This window comes from Pomacea canaliculata, linkage group LG5 (genome assembly GCF_003073045.1).
Source record: "Pomacea canaliculata isolate SZHN2017 linkage group LG5, ASM307304v1, whole genome shotgun sequence".
NCBI classification, from domain to species: Eukaryota; Metazoa; Mollusca; class Gastropoda; order Architaenioglossa; family Ampullariidae; genus Pomacea; species Pomacea canaliculata.
This window is the reverse complement of record NC_037594.1, coordinates 374,683-400,981: the sequence shown is the minus strand read 5'-3', so window position 1 is coordinate 400,981 and position 26,299 is coordinate 374,683. Positions and strand designations below refer to the sequence as shown.

General features: G+C 43.7%; 4 protein-coding genes across 4 annotated transcripts; all 4 read right to left on the bottom strand.

Annotated features, from left to right (window-relative positions):
- Positions 1–849: 849 nt before the first annotated feature.
- LOC112565255 (low affinity immunoglobulin epsilon Fc receptor-like) lies at positions 850–7,849 on the bottom strand. The gene is made up of 5 exons (XM_025240618.1): positions 7,701–7,849; positions 5,853–5,938; positions 5,047–5,137; positions 3,673–3,892; positions 850–991 (listed from the first exon to the last, which is right to left on the bottom strand). The coding sequence occupies exons 1-5, from the start codon at positions 7,750–7,752 to the stop codon at positions 976–978; spliced, it is 465 nt and encodes a 154-aa protein (XP_025096403.1). The 5' UTR covers positions 7,753–7,849; the 3' UTR covers positions 850–975.
- Positions 7,850–10,562: 2,713 nt separating this feature from the next.
- LOC112565199 (low affinity immunoglobulin epsilon Fc receptor-like) lies at positions 10,563–18,407 on the bottom strand. The gene is made up of 5 exons (XM_025240530.1): positions 18,254–18,407; positions 17,372–17,457; positions 15,390–15,480; positions 11,226–11,448; positions 10,563–10,710 (listed from the first exon to the last, which is right to left on the bottom strand). Exons 1-5 carry the CDS (start codon positions 18,306–18,308, stop codon positions 10,698–10,700), a joined length of 468 nt encoding a protein of 155 aa, XP_025096315.1. The 5' UTR covers positions 18,309–18,407; the 3' UTR covers positions 10,563–10,697.
- LOC112565198 (craniofacial development protein 2-like) lies at positions 11,724–15,449 on the bottom strand. The gene is made up of 2 exons (XM_025240529.1): positions 15,317–15,449; positions 11,724–13,536 (listed from the first exon to the last, which is right to left on the bottom strand). The coding sequence occupies exons 1-2, from the start codon at positions 15,333–15,335 to the stop codon at positions 12,947–12,949; spliced, it is 609 nt and encodes a 202-aa protein (XP_025096314.1). The 5' UTR covers positions 15,336–15,449; the 3' UTR covers positions 11,724–12,946.
- A 3,820-nt stretch (positions 18,408–22,227) lies between the features above and the next one.
- LOC112564443 (low affinity immunoglobulin epsilon Fc receptor-like) lies at positions 22,228–25,295 on the bottom strand. Its single transcript, XM_025239273.1, has 5 exons — positions 25,149–25,295; positions 24,659–24,744; positions 23,741–23,831; positions 22,918–23,140; positions 22,228–22,379 (listed from the first exon to the last, which is right to left on the bottom strand). Exons 1-5 carry the CDS (start codon positions 25,210–25,212, stop codon positions 22,370–22,372), a joined length of 474 nt encoding a protein of 157 aa, XP_025095058.1. The 5' UTR covers positions 25,213–25,295; the 3' UTR covers positions 22,228–22,369.
- Positions 25,296–26,299: the final 1,004 nt, after the last annotated feature.

The window sequence follows — 26,299 nt, the reverse complement described above, 5'->3', positions numbered from 1 at the left end:
CACAGACCTCTCACAGACCTCTCACACAGACCTCTCACAGACCTCCTACAGACCTATCACACTGACCTCTCACAGACCTCTCACAGACCTCTCACAGACCTCCTACAGACCTCTCACAGACCTCCTACAGACCTATCACACAGACCTCTCACAGACCTCTCACAGACCTCTCACACTGACCTCTCACAGACCTCTCACAGACCTCTCACACTGACCTCTCACAGACCTCTCACAGACCTCTCGCACTGACCTCTCACAGACCTCTCACAGACCTCTCACAGACCTCTACAGACCTCTCACAGACCTCTCACAGACCTCTCACAGCTCTCACAGACCTCTCACAGACCTCTCACAGACCTCTCACACTGACCTCTCACAGACCTCTCACAGACCTCTCGCACTGACCGCTCACAGACCTATCACACTGACCTCTCACAGACCTATCACACTGACCGCTCACAGACCTATCACACTGACCTCTCACAGACCTCTCCCACAGTCCTCCTACAGACCTCCCACAGACCCTAATAGGCCTCTAGCAGACCCCTGTTTGGAATTTTAAACTGTTTAAATTTAAAACTTATAAACTGAAATTTATACTGTGTCTACATTTTAAGCTTTCAAAACCCATCTCTTGAAAAAATAATCATGTTTGACTAAAATGTTTATTCAGCTGACTCCACATCCATGCACTGAGTTCATGTTTTTGTCAAGTTCTTGTTTCTTGTATGATTGACTGCCAGCTAGCATTGTTGTCTTGTGCAGCCACGTGTAACAAATGTATTAATATTAATTAATAGTAGTAATATTACATTTTAGATAAACCATAAAGCATCGAATAAACATATGTGAATGTTGGAACGTACTTTTATTCGATACTTGTGTGATGTATCAACACACGTTCGTCACAAGAATGACACGATCATGACATTGGTGTTGCATGCACGGAAGTGCATTTCTTGTGATTGTCGTAGACTAACCCTGAATGGACCTGCAACATGATTGACAGAGTTGTAGTCCTTTCCTGACATGTCAGGATCCTGTAGTCATCAAGTGTCACCTTACACATAAGCACTTGTTATGCTGTGCACATAGGTAAACAGGCCGGCAAGAGCGCGCACATACAGACACTTCCTTCATCCAATCACTTCTTACACACACAGAAACACAATCTCACACACACACACACACACACAGACACACATATGCACACTCAGACACACACACAGAAACACAATCACACACATGCACACACACACACACAGAAACACAGCCACACACACACACACATGCACACACGGACCTATGTGTGCGCACACAGCCAAACAGCAACATGTTGTCTGCAACATGTGTGTAATAAACATATTGCTGTGTAGCAATGTTTGTAGCAGTGTAAACATACTGCTGTGTAGCAGTATAACAAACATATTGCTGTGTAGCAATGTTTGTAGCAGTGTAAACATACTGCTGTGTAGCAGTATAATAAACATATTGCTGTGTAGCAATGTAAACATATTGCTGTGTAGCAGTGTAATAAACATACTGCTGTGTAGCAATGTAAACATATTGTTGTGTAGCAATGTAATAAACATACTGCTGTGTAGCAGTGTAATAAACATGTGTAGCAGTATAATAAACATATTGCTGTGTAGCAATGTAAACATATTGCTGTGTAGCAGTATAATAAACATACTGCTGTGTAGCAGTGTAGTAAACATGTGTAGCAGTATAATAAACATACTGCTGTGTAGCAGTGTAATAAACATGTGTAGCAGTATAATAAACATATTGCTGTGTAGCAATGTAAACATATTGCTGTGTAGCAGTATAATAAACATACTGCTGTGTAGCAGTGTAGTAAACATGTGTAGCAGTATAATAAACATATTGTTGTGTAGCAGTGTAAACATATTGCTGTGTAGCAGTATAATAAACATGGCTGTGTAGCAATGTAAACATATTGTTGTGTAGCAGTATAATAAACATATTGTTGTGTAGCAATGTAAACATATTGCTGTGTAGCAGTGTAATAAACATACTGCTGTGTAGCAATGTAAACATATTGTTGTGTAGCAATGTAATAAACATACTGCTGTGTAGCAGTGTAATTGTGTAGCAGTATAATAACATATTGCTGTGTAGCAATGTAAACATATTGCTGTGTAGCAGTATAATAAACATACTGCTGTGTAGCAGTGTAGTAAACATGTGTAGAACATACTGCTGTGTAGCAGTGTAATAAACATGTGTAGCAGTATAATAAACATATTGCTGTGTAGCAATGTGCTGTGTAGCAGTATAATAAACATACTGCTGTGTAGCAGTGTAGTACATGTGTAGCAGTATAATAAACATATTGTGTGTAGCAGTGTAAACATATTGCTGTGTAGCAGATAAACATTGCTGTGTAGCAGTGAACATATTGTTGTGTAGCAGTATAATAAACATACTGCTGTGTAGCAGTGTAATAAACATGTGTAGCAGTGTATAAACATATGCTGTGTAGCAGTGTAAACATATTGCTGTGTAGCAGTATAATAACATATTGTGTGTAGCAATGTAAACATATTGCTGTGTTGTAATAAACATACTGCTGTGTAGCATGTACATATTGTTGTGTACATGTAATAAACATACTGCTGTGTAGCAGTGTAATAAACATGTGTAGCAGTATATAACATATTGCTGTGTAGCATGTAAACATATTGCTGTGTAGCAGTATAATAAACATACTGCTGTGTAGCAGTGTAGTAAACATGTGTAGCAGTATAATAAACATACTGCTGTGTAGCAGTGTAATAAACATGTGTAGCAGTATAATAAACATATTGCTGTGTAGCAATGTAAACATATTGCTGTGTAGCAGTATAATAAACATACTGCTGTGTAGCAGTGTAGTAAACATGTGTAGCAGTATAATAACATATTGCTGTGTAGCAGTGTAAACATATGTGTAGCAGTATAAACATGGCTGTGTAGCAATGTAAACATATTGTTGTGTAGCAGTATAATAAACATATTGTTGTGTAGCAATGTAAACATATTGCTGTGTAGCAGTGTAATAAACATACTGCTGTGTAGCAATGTAAACATATTGTTGTGTAGCAATGTAATAAACATACTGCTGTGTAGCAGTGTAATAAACATGTGTAGCAGTATAATAAACATATTGCTGTGTAGCAATGTAAACATATTGCTGTGTAGCAGTATAATAAACATACTGCTGTGTAGCAGTGTAGTAAACATGTGTAGCAGTATAATAAACATACTGCTGTGTAGCAGTGTAATAAACATGTGTAGCAGTATAATAAACATATTGCTGTGTAGCAATGTAAACATATTGCTGTGTAGCAGTATAATAAACATACTGCTGTGTAGCAGTGTAGTAAACATGTGTAGCAGTATAATAAACATATTGTTGTGTAGCAGTGTAAACATATTGCTGTGTAGCAGTATAATAAACATTGCTGTGTAGCAGTGTAAACATATTGTTGTGTAGCAGTATAATAAACATACTGCTGTGTAGCAGTGTAATAAACATGTGTAGCAGTGTATAAACATACTGCTGTGTAGCAGTGTAAACATATTGCTGTGTAGCAGTGTAATAAACATGTGTAACAGTGTAATAAACATACTGCTGTGTAGCAATGATGCAATAACCAAAGCACTCACTGTTCGCACACAGCGTGCACTTGATAGGAGGCGCAGTCCGCATCATCCCAGGCGCCGGGGGTGAAGGGCGAGGTGTTGGTCATCCACACACAGTCCTGTCCTTGAAGATCATCGGGTTCACCAGTGGACCAGTTGGTGAAGGAGGCCTCCTTCTGGCTCGTCGTCCACACGAATCGTCCCTCCTCTATGATATCCTCCAGACCGATCCAGGCGCCAGTCACTTGGTAACACAATGGCTGAGTTAAAACATCGACAGTCAACACTTGTACACACCACAAAGATTTTGCCAGTAACTCTAGCACACAATGGACAAATCGCAGTCTCAAATGTTCTTTGGTGCAGGATGGGTGAGGAGCCCAAATATATTGCGTAATAATGAACTTGAAATACTGAGATACTGCATTTTCAACCTGCAATAAAAAAGTTTAGCTAAACACTAAGGTGTGATTATTCTACACTTTCAAGAAGCTAGACTGACCACTGCTCAACATTTTTTTGGAAAACATTGCGTATGAAACCCTCGAGGACTATGACACTTCTATTTCCATTGGTGGAAAGTCGATTTGCAGACGACATCGATCTGATAGAGAACTGCAAGACCTCACCAGTAGACTAACAGATCGAAGGCTTACAGAAGGGAGACCGACACCGACACCAGTCCAGTCACCGTCACTGCCTTGGGAGGGGAGAGGGTCCGTGCATTTCAAAACAAGGGCCTGAGGAGGCTGCTCCCAGCACCGCTGGCTTTGTATGACGGGAACATAAAGCCACTGGCTTTGTATGACGGGGAACATGAAGCCACTGGCTTTGTATGACGGGGAACATGAAGCCACTGGCTTTGTATGACGGGGAACATAAAGCCACTGGCTTTGTATGACGGGAAACATGAAACCACTGGCTTTGTATGACGGGGAATATGAAGCCACTGGCTTTGTATGACGGGGAACATGAAGCCACTGGCTTTGTATGAAGCATGGCTGCCACACACCAGTAGTCGAGCGGTGTCGCCTGTTTCCTTGTTATCTGACACCAAAGACTGTCCTTCAACGTAGGACACAGGTGGGGCCTGAGCTGCCGGGTGTATCCACGTGCTGTCCCCTCCTCCCAACGACCGGCATCAGTCAAAGGACAAGTTCAGTAGTTTGTCTGTCAGGCCCATCAGAAAGGTGAGCAAAGAAAGAGACGGAAATCGCCCTTCCCCGCCCCCCCCCCCCCAAAAAAAAAAGTGAGCCACAGAAATGTCGACCTTATTTCACACAAAGTGGAAAGTTGCGGGTCTACCTTCACCTACTGCCTCCTTCTTATGCCTATTTGCTCAGCAGTTAACTTCCTCTTCTTCTGTCTCTATCTCAGCTTTTCGAGTGATGTACTCACCTCCATGAGTCTTCAACATGTTGAGAAGAAAGTTATTTTCGTCAGCACTTTCTACTTCCACCAGATGACCTCCAACCGCCTCACAAAACTCCTAAAGAGGTGAGAGCATGAAGACTGTTGTGAGTGAGATGAGCAGGTGATAAGTACAAAGAACTACTTTGTAAGCATGACAAGCTCAACTATCTCGAGCAGTAGCTAAACATTGAGAGACTAGTTGATGACATGTACCAATGTATCAGTAGCAGTAAACTCAAACAAGGACTGGAACTCATGTTTGTGTAGATCACTACTCTCCCTGACTACTGGCTACTCACAGTGTGGTGTCCCTACTTCCAGTGAAGTCTATACCAGACATTTGTTGTTGGTTAATTTTCCACTTGAAGACATTCATTGTGCTTTGTGTATTAGAACTTGTACTGAAGGAGTTACTGTTACTGTCCTACACCAACACGCACAATGAGTGAGTGGTCAGCACTACCAAGCGGACACACTGGCTGCCTTCACTCACCCTTAGAAAGCACTCAAGCCGGGACAAGTAGTGGTCAGCATTAATGATACAATGTCCGTACTTCATACACAAATCAAATTGCTGCTACATAGGGGTAGGTATAAGCTACTTATCTACCCGTATAATGCTGGTTGTGAGCGCGACATGTGTGTTTACATAATCACAGTGTGTTTGTTCGTGTGATGTATAATCACACAGTGCGTTTGTTAGTGTGATTGAGATATATATATATAGCGTGTATTGATAAGTACAGAATCACAGGAGTGTATCTGTAGGAGTGACCACAGCCTCGCCGTACCCGCGCGCTAAGCCACGTGACCACGCGGTCCAGCACCACGTAGCAGGACTCGTCCCGCTGTGTCCAGGACCTCGGGCATTGCTGCTCTGGGGACGAAGTTCAAACATCTTTTACACATGAAATCTCATTCAGTGGATTGCGTGCCTTAGTATTTAACAATTCATAGGTTCAGAAAAAGAGAAGATAGAGGGAAGGAGTTAGAGACAAAAGGACAAACAACACGAGTCCACACAAGCCATGACGTGTCCACACCTACATGTCATGTGACCGTCTACTGGCCGGTAGCTCGTGAGTCAGTAACCATGAGTTGTACTCTATTACAACTGTGACAAATATTGTATTGTGAGTTGTACTCTATTACAACTATTGTACTGTGAGTTGTATTACAACTATTACAACTGTGACAACTATTGTACTGTGAGTTGTACTCTATTACAACTATTGTACTGTGAGTTGTATTACAACTATTACAACTGTGACAACTATTGTACTGTGAGTTGTACTCTATTACAACTATTCTACTGTGAGTTGTACTCTATTACCACTATTGTACTGTGAGTTGTACTCTATTACAACTATTGTACCATTGCTGTACTCTATTACAACTATTGTACTGTGAGTTGTATTACAACTATTACAACTGTGACAACTATTGTACTGTGAGTTGTACTCTATTACAACTATTCTACTGTGAGTTGTACTCTATTACCACTATTGTACTGTGAGTTGTACTCTATTACAACTATTGTACCATTGCTGTACTCTATTACAACTATTGTACTGTGAGTTGTATTACAACTATTACAACTGTGACAACTATTGTACTGTGAGTTGTACTCTATTACAACTATTGTACCATGAGTTGTACTCTATTACAACTATTCTACTGTGAGTTGTACTCTATTACAACTATTGTACTGTGAGTTGTACTCTATTACAACTATTCTACTGTGAGTTGTACTCTATTACCACTATTGTACTGTGAGTTGTACTCTATTACAACTATTCTACTGTGAGTTGTACTCTATTACAACTATTGTACTGTGAGTTGTACTCTATTACAACTATTCTACTGTGAGTTGTACTCTATTACAACTATTGTACTGTGAGTTGTACTCTATTACAACTATTCTACTGTGAGTTGTACTCTATTACCACTATTGTACTGTGAGTTGTACTCTATTACAACTATTCTACTGTGAGTTGTACTCTATTACCACTATTGTACTGTGAGTTGTACTCTATTACAACTATTCTACTGTGAGTTGTACTCTATTACCACTATTGTACTGTGAGTTGTACTCTATTACCACTATTGTACTGTTAGTTGTACAGTATTACAACTGTGACAACTATTGTACTGTGAGTTGTACTCTATTACAACTATTGTACTGTGAGTTGTACTCTATTACAACTATTGTACTGTGAGTTGTACTCTATTATAACTATTGTACTGTGAGTTGTACTCTATTACAACTGTGACAACTATTGTACCATTGTTGTACTCTATTACCACTATTGTACTGTGAGTTGTACTCTATTACAACTATTCTACTGTGAGTTGTACTCTATTACAACTATTGTACCATTGTTGTACTCTATTACCACTATTGTACTGTGAGTTGTACTCTATTACAACTATTGTACCATTGTTGTACTCTATTACCACTATTGTACTGTGAGTTGTACTCTATTACCACTATTGTACTGTGAGTTGTACTCTATTACAACTATTGTACCATTGTTGTACTCTATTACCACTATTGTACTGTGAGTTGTACTCTATTACCACTATTGTACTGTTAGTTGTACAGTATTACAACTGTGACAACTATTGTTGTACTCTACCTGACAGTCCTGTGACAACAAGCAGCAGCACCAACACGCCCTGTGTCTTCATGTCTCACAGTTGTTGTGACAGACTGAGGTCTGGGTACACGCGGTGTCAGAGATAAGCCTGGAGTCACCTGTCATCTCTCACAGGTGTACACAGGTGTACTTGTCTCCTCTCAGTGCAAGTGCCGAGACCGAGTACCGCCGACTTCTTCACTAGGACAGCGACATACATTTCTTCTTCTGTCTACGTCTGAATGAACATAGAGATGTCAAGATGACGACTGAGGAGGTCAGCGAGTCTGATTGCTCATCAGGCTGTCACACCGTCCAGTCGATCTTTGACGTCAAGACGACGTTATCATCACGTTGCACTGACGTGGACGGCACACGTGCTGTGCACACATTCAAACACTCGCCACAACCCGTGACACGCGGCGGTAACGACCCTGTGGTGACATCTGACCTGTACCTGGGGTCATTTAGGAATAGTGTCTATTTTTAATCTGTAAATAAACTACACTTCCAGTGCCAGTCCACTTGTGACATGTGTCTACCTGTGGCCTATGACCCCAATAAGCGATCACGTGACGTACTTAACACTAGGTGCCATTGATTTCTCAATCAAAGTAATTGTTGTTTGTATGCCACTGTCAGGCCAACGATAGAACATTCCAAGACTAGGGCACAACCATTCCAGTTTAGTTGTGTTAGTAGGCGCTGCCATAGTCTGCCTGGGTGTAGTACACGTGTTGTGACACATGGGCTGTGGTGTGGTCTACACACAGGGTGTGCTGGTGGATGTGACGTAGTCTGTGTACTCCATGTGTTGTTGGTTAGTGGTGTGGTGTGTGGTGTGGTGTGGTCTACATACAGGGTGTGTGGTGTGTGGTGTGTGGTGTGGTGTGGTGTGTGGTGTGTGGTGTGTGGTGTGATCTACATACAGGGTGTGTGGTGTGTGTGTGTGTGGTGTGTGGTGTGGTGTGTGGTGTGTGGTGTGTGGTGTGATCTACATACAGTGTGGTGTGTGGTGTGTGGTGTGTGGTGTGTGGTGTGGTGTGTGGTGTGGTGTGTGGTGTGTGGTGTGTGGTGTGATCTACATACAGGGTGTGTGGTGTGTGGTGTGGTGTGTGGTGTGTGGTGTGGTCTACATACAGGGTGTGTGGTGTGTGGTGTGGTGTGTGGTGTGGTGTGGTCTACATACAGGGTGTGTGGTGTGTGGTGTGTGTGTGGTGTGGTGTGTGGTGTGTGGTGTGTGGTGTGATCTACATACAGGTGTGTGGTGTGTGGTGTGTGGTGTGTGTGTGGTGTGTGGTGTGTGGTGTGTGGTGTGATCTACATACAGTGTGGTGTGTGGTGTGTGTGTGTGTGGTGTGGTGTGTGTGTGTGGTGTGTGGTGTGATCTACATACAGGGTGTGTGGTGTGTGGTGTGGTGTGTGGTGTGTGGTGTGGTCTACATACAGGGTGTGTGGTGTGTGGTGTGGTGTGTGGTGTGGTGTGTGGTGTGTGGTGTGTGGTGTGATCTACATACAGTGTGTGGTGTGTGTGTGTGTGGTGTGTGTGTGTGGTGTGGTGTGTGGTGTGTGGTGTTGTGTGGTGTGGTGTGTGTGTGGTGTGTGGTGTGTGGTATGGTGTGTGTGGTGTGGTGTGTGGTGTGTGGTATGGTGTGGTGTGGTGTGGTCTGCACACAGGGTGTGCTGGTGGATGTGACGTAGTCTGTGTACTCCATGTGTTGTTGGTTAGTGGTGTGGTGTGTGGTGTGTGGTGTGTGGTATGTGGTATGGTGTGGTGTGGTGTGTGGTGTGTGGTGTGTGGTATGGTGTGGTGTGGTGTGGTGTGGTCTACACACAGGGTGTGCTGGTGGATGTGACGTAGTCTAGGTATTGCAAGTGTTGTTGGTTAGTGGTGTGGTGTGGTGTGGTGTGTGGTGTGTGGTGTGGCAATCTTTCGGACTGGGCTTGGGATAAGGAAAGACACATTATGTTCATTGCAGTAGATATAATAGTATATAGTATGTGTATCTAGTAGTATCTGTAGTAGTTATCTAGTAGTATCTGTAGTAGTTATCTAGTAGTGTATAGATGCTACTGTTAGTTGACAGAAGCATTGTTATTTGATTTGATGATGATTGATGATAAGATAAACTAGGAGTAGTGCTGCACTGGCTTACTGCAGACTAAATAGCAGTTGCTACAGGTTATTACAAACGTTGGGTCAGTGTACTGACAGTTTCCACGAGCTAATCTTTTTTTCTCCTTTGTTCATTTTGCTTTTTCAAGGGCTTTTATAATATACCAGACCGGTTACATTCTTTAAATTCAGCCTCCCACTTTGTGGGTGCAGACGGGTACACTTTATTATCTCGAAGGATTTTCAAAACTTCTTTGTGTTTCTTTTGCAATAATAGCCCAGCCCCTATTAGCAGGTTGCCTCTGAGAGACTAACAGGCAATTACACTTCATTGGACATTGTTTTGTGGACTGTATCAGGCCATTGTAGGTTAAGGGATCTGTGCTGAGTAAGGCAGGGTACCTCACATTTGTCATCAAGTCACAAATGTACCATAAACATCAGTGAGGTCCCCTACTTTCATAACTTTCGCATCCAACAATTTATTATATATATACACACAATGTTTCTGTGTCAGGTTTGTTGCAGTCATTTGTCACGAGAAGTGCAGGTCAACGTGCAAATGGTTATTGTACACAGTGCAGCACAGTTCAAACAAACACATCCATATATGGACAATTGCATTGAATACATAGTTATACATAGAATACATAATTACATAGTCAAACACACACACAAACTGCAGCCGATGTGCATATATTCAAGTACTCACACGAACACACTCGCAAATAAAGGTCAAAGGCTGATGATGGTGTAGAGCTGTTTATTCACGGACTTACAAACTCACACGACAAGTGCGAAGTGAGAAGTCACGTGACTCACGTCCACTGACACATTGTCAACCCATGACAAACAGGTTGTCCTGCTCCACCAGACGACAATCAGTGCAGAGGCCTGCAAGAAGAGTGAGAGATAAAAACAATATGAGTGACGAAAGCAACATTCTAGATGATACAGTTTTATTCAGAAACTCTAACATACATCCGGGCTTCTAAAGGCAGTTCTTAATGGACAAATATGAACGACTGACGAAAAACACACAGAACAACTACTTTACCCTGGCGTGGACACCTACCTGTAGGCACGCGCTCTCTCTGACACATACACACACACACGCACACACACACGCACGCACACACAAGCGCACACACGCACACACACAAACACACGCACACACACACACGCACACACACAAACACACGCACACACACACGCACGCACACACAAACGCACACACGCACACACACAAACACACGCACACACACACACGCACACACACAAACACACACACAAACACACAAACACACAAACACACGCCATCTTCGCCCGCCATGTTTGGTGTGTGAGCGGTGTGTAGAGTGAAAATCACGTGGTAAGCGATGAAGTGTTGTAACCATGACAACACTTACTGTTCGCACATGGCGAGGAAGTGAGCGCCGCACTGTCCATCATCCCAGCCGCCAGGTGGCTGCCACTCGGGCTTGTTGGTGAGCCACACACAGTTCTGAGCCCTCTGTGAGTCGCTCGGCTCATCACGAGCCCAGTTGGTGTACACCGCCTCCCGCTGGCTCGTGGTCCACACAAAGCGATCCTCCTGGGTCAGGTCCTCCAGTCCGATCCACGAGCCGTTCACTGGGGCACAAAATGGCTGTCAGGTAGTGGAGGCAGGGCTACACGTTGTAGTAACAAATAGTTTACCGTAGTTTGAAGTAGTATAAAATACACAACAGCAGTGTTTTAACAATTCTGACATAAAATTTGTGTTGAAAGGTTGCTAGTCTGCTGTTGGACAGCAACACACACCCACTCACCCAACACTTTCTGACAAACCGTTGCATTTTATTATCTTAGCTTACTTTCTAATGCAGCAGTGAAGCTATAAAAATACATTGATTACTTTTAGTTTAGTCCTTGTTACTCCTGGAGCAGCATAGGTCCGCAACAACACCTCGCCAGCGGTCCCTGTATAGGGCAGCCCCCATCAGTTGGGCCCATGGGGTCCCCACGTCCTTTGCCTCGCTCTCTACTGTTCTCTTCCAAGTCTGCCATTCGATAGACTGTTCAATGATGATACTGGTGGTGGCCATGGGGTCAGTGCATGACCTATCCTGGTGAAACCCTGCTTGTTCTGGTCTCAGTCTCTTGTCTAGTGCCTTCTTCAGTCTCTCTAGAATTACCCTTGGTAGGACTTTACTGGGGGTGGACAGCAGCATGATTCCCTGCCAGTTGTTGCACTGAGAGAGGTCTCCTTTCTTTGGTAACTTGACCAGATGGCCTAGTGTCCAGTCTGTTGGACTGTGTAGGAGGGGCTGTAAAATTGTTGCTGTTGTTTCTGGGTCTGCCTTTAATGCCTTTGGGGGTATGCCATCCGGGGCTGCTGCTTTGCCACTTTTCATGCTTTTGATAGCTTTGATGATTTCTGTCTTAGTGGGAGGACTGGTGTTGACACGAAGTTGCTAAGTTGCTGGTGGTATATCAGGTAAAGATGGTGGACGAGGTCGATTCAGGATCTCTTTGAAGTGCTCCATCCAGCAGTCTCTTTGTCCTGCATCGTTTATTATGGTCTTATCGTCTTTGTCTGTCACTGGCTTGTTTGGGTTGATGTTCCTGCCCGACAGAGTTCATGTTATTTCGTACAGTCGCTTCATGTTTCCCTGTCTAGCTGCTGTCTCTGCTTCAATTGTCGGTTCATGGGTGAATCGTCTCTTGTCCTCACTGACAGACCTCTTCACTTGGCGGTTGTCTTCCCAATAATCAGCTCTGAGATCTTCCTTCCTTAGCTGGTCTTGACACTGGTTGAGCTTCTGTTTCAGTCCCTTTCTTGATTCAGTCTTTGCCCAGGTCTCTGGAATCATCCATTCCTTGTGTTTTCTTTCTCTCTTCAATAGAACATCTGTACAGGTTGTCTTCCAAATGCTGTTAAATATTGACCAGTATTCTTCCACTGATTCTTCTGTCAGTCCTGAAAGGGCCTCATACTTATTCTTGACTTCACAGTTATAAATTTCACTTGTCTCCTTGTTTTTGAGGTATTGCGTATTGAACTTGTGGTGTGGTCTGCCTGCTGGACCAATGAAGGACTTCAGCTTAGTCTTGAAGACCTCCACTAGGAGCTGGTGTTATGAAGCACTCAGACATCTTGAAGACTCCTTCTCCACTTTCGTGCAAGTGTTATATGGTCGATCTGGTTTTCTGTCTGGCCATCCGGGGAAGTCCAAGTTGTCTTGTGTATATTCTTGTGTGGGAACGCAGTGCCACCTATGACGAGGTCGTTGAAAGCACAGAAGTCTGTGAAGAGTTCCCTGATTTTATTGCAGGTGCCGACGCCATGTCTTCCCATGAGTTCCCTGTTGGTGTTATCATCTCCCACTTTATTTAGGTCTCCCATAATGATCTTCAGATGTCTTCTTGGTGTGTGGTCAAGCAGAGACTGCAGGGAGCTGTAGAAGTCTTCTTTTTCCTCTTCATCTGCAGAATTTGTTGGTGCATAGCACTGGATGATGGTGATCATCCTTCCTTTGACTTTTAATCTTGCTGCCATGAACAGTGGTGAGACTGGTTCCCAGGCTATCAGTGCCCTTGTTGCCTCTGTTGACATCAGCAGTGCAACTCCCTGGGTGTGATCGTGGTCCAGGTCTTTGTGGCCAGAGTAAATAATTGTTTCTCCTGATGTCTGTCTGGCCAGCCACTTTCCATATGGCTTCGCATAAGCCGAGAGCCCTGAAACATTTTTTAATTTGAGCTGACTTGCCACTTTCATAGAGGGTTCTGATGTTCCAGGTTCCTATCCTGGTTCTTGCCTTGGTCGTCAAAAGATGAATCAGCAAGCTGCCTTCCCTAAGGCTTTCACCAGCATGCGTCATAAATTCCTCTAGAGAGGAATCTTCCCGACCAGGCCCCTGTTGTAATAATACATGTATTGCGGTTCTATAACAGCTCTTTTACATGAGTCAGTTGTTCGCCCAAAGCAAAACCTGGTGGACCAGGGTGCAACAGTTTAGTCTGGCCACTGTCCTGACAGACCTCTTCAGCTTGGTTAGGCCTGCCTGGAGCACAAGGCTGCTGCTAACATGATTCTGTGGATGGACAAGGTGCTGAAGCCACTACACCACTACAAGGTGCTGAAGCCACCACACCACTACAAGGTGACCACACCACTACAAGGTGCTCAAGCCACCACACCACTACAAGGTGACCACACCACTACAAGGTGCTCAAGCCACCACACCACTACAAGGTACTCAAGCCACCACACCACTACAAGGTACTCAAGCTACCACACCCCTACAAGGTACTCAAGCCACCACACCACTACAAGGTACTCAAGCCACCACACCACTACAAGGTACTCAAGCCACCACACCACTACAAGGTGACCACACCACTACAAGGTGCTCAAGCCACCACACCACTACAAGGTACTCAAGCCACCACACCACTACAAGGTACTCAAGCCACCACACCACTACAAGGTGACCACACCACTACAAGGTACTCAAGCCACCACACCACTACAAGGTACTCAAGCCACCACACCACTACAAGGTGACCACACCACTACAAGGTGCTCAAGCCACCACACCACTACAAGGTACTCAAGCCACCACACCACTACAAGGTGACCACACCACTACAAGGTGCTCAAGCCACCACACCACTACAAGGTACTCAAGCCACCACACCACTACAAGGTACTCAAGCCACCACACCACTACAAGGTACTCAAGCCACCACACCCCTACAAGGTACTCAAGCCACCACACCACTACAAGGTACTCAAGCCACCACACCCCTACAAGGTACTCAAGCCACCACACCCCTACAAGGTACTCAAGCCACCACACCACTACAAGGTGTTTAAGCCACCACACCACTACAAGGTGCTGAAGCCACCACACCACTACAAGGTCACCACACCACGACAAGGTGTTTAAGCCACCACACCACTACACGGTACTCAAGCCACCACACCACTACAAGGTGCTGAAGCCACCACACCACTACAAGGTCACCACACCACGACAAGGTGTTTAAGCCACCACACCACTACACGGTACTCAAGCCACCAAAACCACTACAAGGTCACCACACCACTACAAGGTGCTGAAGCCACCACACCACTACAAGGTGACCACACCACTACAAGGTACTCAAGCCACCAAAACCACTACAAGGTGACCACACCACTACACGGTACTCAAGCCACCAAAACCACTACAAGGTGACCACACCACTACAAGGTACTCAAGCCACCACACCACTACAAGGTGACCACACCACTACAAGGTACTCAAGCCACCACACCACTACAAGGTACTCAAGCCACCACACCACTACAAGGTGCTCAAGCCACCACACCACTACAAGGTGCTCAAGCCACCACACCACTACAAGGTGCTCAAGCCACCACACCACTACCCGGTGAGCTGCACCAACTGGTGGTGGAAGAATACAATGATTACGTTGCAGGAAACATTCAGCTGAATAATTCACTACTGACCCCAAGCACTTGTGGACATCTGTGTCACACTTGAACTGTCAGCTTCCTGACTTCTCCATGGGAGGGAACTTACCGCTGTGAGCTACCAAGATGGCGGTCAGAAAGCGATTTTCGTTGACGTTTTCTATTTCAGCAAGATGGCCGCCGACCGCCAGACAGAACTCCTTGGTAAGTCAGAATATAAGTTGTGAGACTTAGAGAAGATTAAAGAATTATAAATTAGTAGCTGTAAACTATTAAAGCAGATGATTTGTGATAATAGCTAAATATTGAGACAAATTATTTATAAATGTGTGTAAACTGTCAGAATAAGTGGCAGCAACTTACACTTTTTGATCATGTGACCATTGCTGTACTCGCTACTTTCTAAGTCTGTTGCCACGTCACCAGTCGGCACTAGTACAGAGGATTTCTTGACACAGCTACTGAGCCCTTAATCCACCCGAGAGGATAAAGCTTAGTCTTTGTATGCTCATTACGAGATAAGGAGTTTATTTGTTTAATAAGTAACAGGAAATTGTTCTTTGCCCTCAGTCACATTGCTGCAGTCACATTAGCACGCGCAAACTATGACTGACTTGGTTTTGTACAGGACACAATGCAGCTATTGCAGTTGATTGTTAATGCAGATAATAACTTGTCATCACGAGCAGCATGCAGCAAGTGTGGGTCTGTACACACGTACAGTGTGGGTCTGTATACAATACAGTGTGGGTCTGTACACACATACAGTGTGGGTCTGTACACATATACAGTGTGGGTTGTACACATACATACAGTGTAGGTCTGTACACACATACAGTGTGGGTCTGTACACATATACAGTGTGGGTTGTACACATACAGTGTGGGTCTGTACACATACAGTGTGGGTCTGTACACACATACAGTGTGGGTCTGTACACGCATACAGTGTGGGTCTGTACACACTTACAGTGTGGGTCTGTACACATACAGTGTGGGTCTGTACACAGGTACAGTGTGGGTCTGTACACACATACAGTGTGGGTCTGTACACAGGTACAGTGTGGGTCTGTACACATACAGTGTGGGTCTGTACACACGTACAGTGTGGGTCTGTACACACATACAGTGTGGGTCTGTACACACATACAGTGTGGGTCTGTACACACATACAGTGTGGGTCTGTACACACATACAGTGTGGGTCTGTACACACATACAGTGTGGGTCTGTACACACATACCGTGTGGGTCTGTACACACATACCGTGTGGGTCTGTACACATACAGTGTGGGTCTGTACACATACATACAATGTGGGTCTGTACACATGTACAGTGTGGGTCTGTATACACATACAGTGTGGGTCTGTACACAGGTACAGTGTGGGTCTGTATACACATACAGTGTGGGTCTGTACACATGTACAGTGTGGGTCTGTATACACATACAGTGTGGGTCTGTACACAGGTACAGTGTGGGTCTGTATACACATACAGTGTGGGTCTGTACACATACAGTGTGGGTCTGTACACACATACAGTGTGGGTCTGTACACACGTACAGTGTGGGTCTGTACACACGTACAGTGTGGGTCTGTACACATGTACAGACATGTCAAGCACACGTGTCTCTGTGTAGTAGTCGACTATTGTGTTTACACGCAAGAGTACAGTACGGATAAACTGTTTACGAGTTCATGTGATGTGTTTACTAGCGTGAGTTGAGTGTAGGTAGTGTGCTTGTGGAAGTAACAAGACCTTTACTGTCTGCTTTACATTAATAATTAGTGTGTTTAGTGCATTAGCAGTAATAATTAGTGTGTTTAGTGCATTAACAGTAATAATTAGTGTGTTTAGTGCATTAACAGTAATAATTAGTGTGTTTAGTGCATTAACAATAATAATTAGTGTGTTTAGTGCATTAACAATAATAATTAGTGTGTTTAGTGCATTAACCATAATAATTAGTGTGTTTAGTGCATTAACAATAATAATTAGTGTGTTTAGTGCATTAACAATAATAATTAGTGTGTTTAGTGCATTAACAGTAATAGTTAGTGTCTTTAGGGAAGAAACAACAACCTTACTGTACCCTTGCTTCAATCCACGTTAACAGCTCTTCCAGCAGCACGTAACACGAGTGCTCCAGTTGTGTCCAAGATGGCGGGCATTGCTTTTCTGGGAAAGAGGGGGACACAAGTCAGACTTTTACACAGACACACGCACACACAACACTACTTCACAATATGCTTCACACGGCTAAGGATAAGGGGCAGGTGAACGAGAGGGGAGAGGAAGAGGCAATGGAGGCGACAACGAGATTAATCCAGAAAGAACGGACCGATTGCCCGCTGAGAAACAAAGGTTGAATGATAATTACAATGAGTGTGACATGTACACTTCAGGAGAAACGTCTGTACTGCTCGTGGTTGTGACAAACTGCTTCTTGAGCACGAGAAATGCAGACTGACACGTCTGACTAGTCACTGTCACTCACTGTCTCTCTCTGTCTCTCTCTGTCTCTCTGAGTCACTGTCACTCACTGTCTCTCTCTGTCTCTCTGTTTGGTGTTGGCTGGCAACTTTGTGAACGATGCACTAGCGTGACGTAGTAAACTGTTAGCGTGACGTAGTAAACTGTTAGCGTGACGTAGTACATTGTTTAGCGTGACGTAGTAAACTGTTAGCGTGACGTAGTACACCGTTACCGTCTCTCGTTGATCCTTTTCTAGCGGATAATTAATCAACGGGTGTGTTTTGGAGGCTGAAATGTACAGGTGAGGCTGGTATCGCCTGCATCTACCCACATCTACCCACATCTACCCACATCTACCCACATCTACCCACATCTACCCACATCTACCCACATCTACCCACATCTACCCACATCTGAAAACACGCAAACATTCAGCCTGGTCTTCAGCTTTGAAATTCTCTCCCTTCGCTGCACAAATGAGTCATCAGCTTGTCCTTACCACAAAGTCCCGAGGCAGCGAGAAGGAGGATAATGACGACGACCTGCTCTCTCATGGCTGACGACTGGAGTAACAGTCACTGTTACAGCTCACAACATTGCACTATTTATAGCTAAATGCTGTGTAACTATGTGAGCTGCTGTCACATGAGATAAGAGATAAAACTGAAATCATCTGTCCTTTTTCGCAAGTAGATATCTGTAATTCTGTACAGATACCTATCTCTGGTGTATCGTGTTTTTCAACCACTCATTATCTAAGACAACTTATCTAACATTATCTAACAGTGAGTTCCATTCACTCCACGTTGTGAAGAGACACGAGCACGTGACTATTGTTACCTGCTTCAAGATCACGAGACTAGCTGGCTTCAGTATCTACTAATCATCTCTTAATGAGTTCAGTTTATTAGCAAGTGAAATGAGTGAGAAGGTTCATGTGGCTGGACTGACGTACACGTTGACACATTGACACATAGACACGTTGACACATCGACACATAGAGACACAGACACGTTGACACGTTGACACATAGACACGTTGACACGTTGACACATAGACACATACACATTGACACATAGACACGTTGACACATAGAGACATAGACACGTTGACACATAGACACGTTGACACATAGACACATACACGTTGACACATAGACACGTTGACACATCGACACATAGAGACATTGACACGTTGACACATAGACACATACACATTGACACATAGACACGTTGACACATAGACACATAGACACGTTGACACATAGACACATAGACACATAGAGACATAGACACGTTGACACGTTGACACATAGACACGTTGACACGTTGACACATAGACACATACACATTGACACATAGACACGTTGACACATAGAGACATAGACACGTTGCCACATAGACACGTTGACACGTTGACACATAGACACGTTGACACATAGACACGTTGACACATAGACACGTTGACACGTTGAGCCATAGAGACATAGACACGTTGACACGTTGAGCCATAGAGACATAGACACGGTGATCACGTTCACACATTGACACATAGAGACATAGACACGTTCACACGTAGACACGTAGACACGTTGACACATTGACACGTTGACACATAGACACTTTGACATGTTGACACATAGACACGTTGACACAGACACACAGACACAGACACATTGACACGTTGACACATAGACACATAGACACAGACACATTGACACATTCCGCTGCCCCTGGAGTCCAAGACCCTGGATGGTCGTCAGGTCAGTTTTGTAACAAACCACAAGTGTACAGTGTTTCCACTGTGAGTATATACAGGAAATCTGTTATGTCCATGGCTAATGACCCTGTGACGTCATGCGGACTGGACATCAATGACATCTCTGTCCAAACGGAGAGTTGGAGTGACGGAGGTGTCGAGTGAAACACAAGGTAAAGGTCGTTTCGTGACCTTTTTCAGGTCGTGAAGGAGGGAAGTGTTAGAGACCTCACCTTTCTCGCGGTCAGGTTCACGTGAGGGCGGTGCCCATCCCTCCATCGCAGAATCACCTTCCACAAGCCTGTAGGGGTGAGGCAGCCATTGTCGCCATTAGATTATATATTATAGGCTGTACAGCATACTCCGGAAATTTATGGTGATTCATGACAACGATAAAAAGGCTTTACGAACATTTATAACACCTCGATCGTTCTGTTTCTAATCATTACTGTAGTAAATGAGTTGCAAAAATGCATTTGCACAATATGAGCAAATCACAGTAGCAAGTAAAATCGTTTTACATAACTGTGGAGGTTTCTGTGTGAAAATGTCTGTTAGCTAAGAATACAGCAACATCCCTTCCGTTCACTTATGCGACTACATCAGTTTTAATACGGAGCTTCATGCACGCACATATCCATTTTTACACAGTATGTATTTTTTAATGTAACATTTTATTTCTATAACATCATAACATTCATGTCAGAGAAGTTGAAGTTAATACAGTCATATGTCAGATGAACAAGTTGCATACAGAGCTTCCTTCATTCACCATGCTTCATGGATTATACAAGTGGGCATAAGCATATACAATCAAAATTTGTGGAGTAATTACATAGAATGTTAATGATACTAATGTTGTGCTGGTAGAATTTAACAGAACTGATTAGTGTTATGTCAAGAAGCCAATTTTGTATGCAGAAGCCATTTATGTGTGCATTTAGCTAGACTGTTGTCTTTTGCAAATTTGCTATTATGAGCTCAGGTTAGTGTGGGCTTTAAAATTCTCAATTTAAAAATATTTCACTTTTTATTACTAAGAAATTATTTTTATAACTTACATCACCACAAAACAAAAAAATAAAACTTGGACATCAGTTGTTTGTTGAGTTTGTGAGTCTCTGTTTAAGAAGTCTCTGTTTAAGGAGTTTATCATGATGCTGCAAGTTCTGCAAGAATAGTAGGAATGATTGAACAATATAGACTACAAAAAAGCCGTTTCTTTTGAAAAGATCCAAAAACAAAATAGCTTTTGGCAGCCATTAACAGTTGCATTGTTCATCCAAACAGGTGATTATTGACCATACTAGAACTTGAGAACCTGCCAGACTTCTTTTGGGGGGGGGGGAAGGTGGGGTGGAGAGAAACTCTTAACATGCACGTTGAAGTACATATTGTTATTTAATATTTCCTATGCGGCATGGAGTGTTATAAAACAGCACACACAGTTATCATGAACTCTGAAGCACATGGGTTAACAGATGAAGAACAAGAACTGGTTGCTCATGTTAAGTGTGTTGAAAAAGAATCATCAGTGTATGGTATGGAAATCAACATAGAAAATTCAAAGTTGATGACCCAGCAACAGAAAGCGGAGTCAAGGGAGAAAGTAGACAGTCTCAAATATTGGAGTTCACTAGTCTCACTTGAGATAAGAGGATTTTTGGCCGTTATTTTATTTGTTTTGGTAGATGGTTACAGTTATAGTACCCTACAATGTTAATGATTTAATTATTTTATTAATAACAGCATCCTCCTAAAAACACAGGATACAATTGGATATAGTAAAATTTCCAAGTATCCCTAAAATTCACTATTTTCACTCAGTATGTTACTTGTACCAGTAGGTGAGATACCAATACAAATATACCCACTCCATTCTTCTAGCGATATACAGGAACCTATATGATTTGACATTTAATTAAATATCAGATAATCTTAAAGATTTATATGACAAATAATGCACAGTCTTCCAGTCACAACATAAAATCAACGATCGTCCTGTTACGAGTTTCCAAAATGTCATATACTGGAATCATGAACGCGTCGATGCCCATTGTTTTCCCTTTCTTATTTATTGACAGCTCGGCTCCAACTTTCTGTTATCGGATATTTAATGACGACATTTTAAATGTTCACAAATAAAATTGTGAAGAAACAACTACGATCAAGCAATGGCTTGGTGTATGTGTATGTGAATACAGCGGAAGTAGAGACAGAGCGTGAAACAATCGACTGACATAAATATCGATGTGTATCGCTAACTAATCTACACCGCATGAATATTGGCGTCTTCCGTAAAGTTTATTTGTCAGCGTGTTTTCTACACAGCTACACCCCAGTGAATGTGCAGTTTCACCTTTATTGAAGCGCAGCAGTCGCTCGTCATCATCAGAGGCTCTTTAATGAGCAGACGACAAGTGAACACAGTGCGATGTGTGTGTGTGTGCACAGCTGTATGGGTTCGAGAGTAAGTCACGTGAGCTAGCAGCCAATCGGAAGGCTCGGATAAGGTCGCTAGACAACAATTATTGGAGAAAAGCAAATTCGCCACCGGGGCGCGCGGACACGAACACACACACACTACAGACACACAACACATATACACCACACACACACATGCAATACACACAGACATGCACCACACACACACACTACAGACACACACACACACTACAGACACACACGTTCCTCTCAGATGACTGGAGGCAGGGCTGACACTAAACCGTTTTATTCCGTAGCCGATGTTGAGGTCCGCGATGGCATCAAGACACGAGTCCACAGCGAGACTGGACACGACAGCCGGCATGTCTGCAAGTGCTTTCCTTGTGTTGCTGTGCTGTCAGCTCACTGGTCACTACTGAGACCTGTAACGAGACTGAGACTTGTAACGAGACTGAGACAGATGGTAACGAGACTGAGACCTGTAACGAGACTGAGACAAATGGTAACGAGACTGAGACCTGTAACGAGACTGACACAGATGGTAACGAGACTGAGACCTGTAACGAGACTGAGACAGAGGGTAACGAGACTGAGACCTGTAACGAGACTGAGACATATAGTATCGAGACTGAGACCTGTAACGAGACTGACACAGATGGTAACGAGACTGAGACCTGTAACGAGACTGAGACAGATGGTAACGAGACTGAGACCTGTAACGAGACTGAGACAGAGGGTAACGAGACTGAGACCTCTAACGAGACTGAGACAGACTGTGACATGTTTACTTCAGAAAGTCAGTCTGTGTGTGTGTGCACGAGCTGACGACAACACAGAGCTGTAGAGCTATCACACGTGACTGCCCTACGTCACCCGTTCTGAAGCTTAACTTGTGGAATAAAAGTTGGATGAACGGGAAATGGTGAGGAATAAAAGTGTGAGGACTTGCAGATGACTGACCGTTCACAGATGACGTTAAACTTGTCGGTGCAGTAGCCGTCGTCCCACAAGCCAGCGGCCCACCACGCCGGGTGGTTAGTGATCCACCCGCAGTCTTGATTGCCATTGATGTCATCGGGCACGTGAGGGGCCCAGTTGGTGTAGGAAGGTACCCGCTGGCTGGACGACCACACGAAATGGCCTTCCTCCGCAAAATCCTCCAGTCCGATCCACGAGCTAGTCGCTGGTTTGACAAAATAACAGCCGTTAAACATGGACTCTGGTGATCTACTGTAATATTTGCCATCCAGTCCAGAAGTGTAGTCTTCACACTTTCACACAACAGATTATTTGAATGACGACTGTGTGACCTGCAATGCAAATGTTATTCACAATGTCATTCAGAAAAAAAAGGAAGAAGTAACTGCAAAGAAACTATCTTGACAGCACATACTGATATACATACTGTAATACTATGTCACACCCTGACATATAGTGTGTGATACGTGTTACAACCTGACAAATATGTGCTACCTTTTACAACCTGACATATATATGTGAAACCTGTCACAATCTGATATACACACTGTAATACTATGTCACACCCTGACATACATACCGTGATACTTATCAAAACCTGACAAATATGTGCTACCTTTTAGCACTCCTGACATACAATGTAATAACTACCTACATGTATCATGTATCAGCTGCGAATTTACAAATAACAATTTCGTTTTGAAGACATACAAGCGTTTAGAGGACTGCTTTTAACTAATGACTATTCATGGAGTTCTTTTAATAAACTGTGTTTGCTGTAGCGGTGTGTAAATATTTATCTCACCTCCGTGATTCTTTATAATGCTGAGCAAGAAATTGTTTTCGTCAGCACTGTCAACTTCCACCATGTGTCCCCCGATCTCCAGGCACAATTCCTGTACAAGTCACCACAAGCACAGGTCAGCTATAAATAGCAGAGGTCAGATGTAACCAAGCACAAGTCAGATTAAAGCAGCTGTGTCAGAGATGAGGCTGTTGTCTTTAACACCATCTTAGCATGAAGGCTGTTGAACACTTGGCAGTCCACGCATTTCTCTTTGGCATGAAGTCTCGCCGCCGTACTTTCCACAACAAACTTCACCTGCGCCACGTGTCTTACGTCACAGCTGCTTCTCCCGGCGTCTGCTGTAAGTCGAGCTGTAAGTGTCAGCCTAGTGTCAGTGGTGGCTGTAAGTACCAGCCTAGTGTCAGTGGTACAGCTGTAAGTACCAGCCTAGTGTCAGTGGTGCAGCTGTAAGTACCAGCCTAGTGTCCGTGATGGCTGCAGCTGTAAGTGCCGGCCTAGTGTCAATAACGCAGCTGTATGTACCAGCCTAGTGTCAGTGGTGGCTGCAGCTGTAAGTACCAGCCTAGTGTCAGTGATGGCTGCAGCTGTAAGTGCCGGCCTAGTGTCAATAACGCAGCTGTATGTACCAGCCTAGTGTCAGTGGTGGCTGCAGCTGTAAGGACCAACCTAGTGTCAGCGTTGCAGCTGTAAGTACGACCTTAGTGTGGCTATTGTAACCGTAAGCATTAGCCAGTTGTGACTAGTGTGACTGATTATGAATCTAGTGTGACACGTGTGACTGCTGACGGCAGGTGAATACAAGTTCGATTTCTCCTACCTGCTCTCTATAGAAGTAGAGCGAGGGACTGTGTGCAGGTAACTACCATCCTCCTTCACTAGATGACAATGTCGGTAGAAACAAGAACATTACTCTACCTTTGCTTCCAGCCACGTGACAGCCTGGTCTGGCATGATGTAGCAGGACTCTTCGAACTGTGTCCATGACCGTGGACATTGCTGCTCTGGGGACAAAGGACAGAGATGGTGACACAGACACACGTGGACTCAGCATCACACTGTGACACTCTCTAATCACATTCAGACAATAAAGTAAAGAGCGGACAAGCAATGAGAAATGAGAAGAAGAAGATAAAATCAGGGTAGATAATAAACAATCACTCGTCTTTTGAAAAACAAAGCCTGTGAAAAAACTTAGATTGTCATCAGAAAGAAATAGAAACTTCAAATCAGTGAGGTAGCTCATACGCCTGTATATAATATATACATATATACATATATATTCTGTTCATCTCAGTTCAACAAGCGAGCAATCGCCCTGTTCATTCCTGTCTATCTCATCACTTTCTCATTCTGTCTGTCTGTGGACTATCAGCAAACAAGACAATATTTGTGGCTTCTACTTTACCAGACAGTGCCAGCAAAGACAGGAGAAGGGTCGTCACCACGGCCTTGCCCTTCATGGTTGACATCAGTTTTCAAACGATAAAGACTGCGGTAGAATGTTCCAGCATGTGAGGGACTGGCTATATATCCCACAGACTTGCACAATGACTTTATTTGCGGAACATTAGATAAGAGACGAGGAGGAAATCATCTGTCGTTGTACACAGGTAGACAACTATTTTTAAACCTCGTCATTAACAATGACATCAGTGTTGTTCTATAATAAATGTCTTTATAATAATAGAAGTAACATGCAAAGCGATACCAGAATAATCTTCAGATAAGAACCTAAAGTGTTTTGCCTGTCTTGCAGATAACACTGGGCAAACTATTTGTTACAAATCTTACAGCAGCTGTACTTGTTATACTCAATATCACTCAGCGGCTGCTTGAAGTTGTAGTCTCTCTCCTGCTCACAGCCTGGGCTACTGACAACACACGGAGGAACTCATCACCTCTGACACTAAAGTAGGAGTGAGTTGAAAATAAAATTAAGCTCATAAAATGAGCATTCTGCTCAGGTTGTACCTATAGGACTTATCAATTTGAGTCGGAGAGAACACATCAAGGTGTGTAAACAGAGGTGTGACAAACAGAAATACTGTGTCAGAAGTTCTTGAGCTGTCAAACACACCTGTGAGAGCTGTGTCAAACACACGTGTGAGAGCTGTGTCAAACACACCTGTGAGAGCTGTGTCAAACACACCTGTGAGAGCTGTGTCAAACACACCTGTGAGAGCTGTGTCAAACACACCTGTGAGAGCTGTGTCAAACACACCGTGAGAGCTGTGTCAAACACACCTGTGAGAGCTGTGTCAAACACACCTGTGAGAGCTGTGTCAAACACACCTGTGAGAGCTGTGTCAAACACACCTGTGAGAGCTGTGTCAAACACACCCGTGAGAGCTGTGTCAAACACACCTGTGAGAGCTGTGTCAAACACACCTGTGAGAGCTGTGTCAAACACACCTGTGAGAGCTGTGTCAAACACACCTGTGAGAGCTGTGTCAAACACACCTGTGAGAGCTGTGTCAAACACACCTGTGAGAGCTGTGTCAAACAGAAGTTAGTAGTTCGTGTAAAATCCAGAGCTGAGTGACTCGCATCAAACAG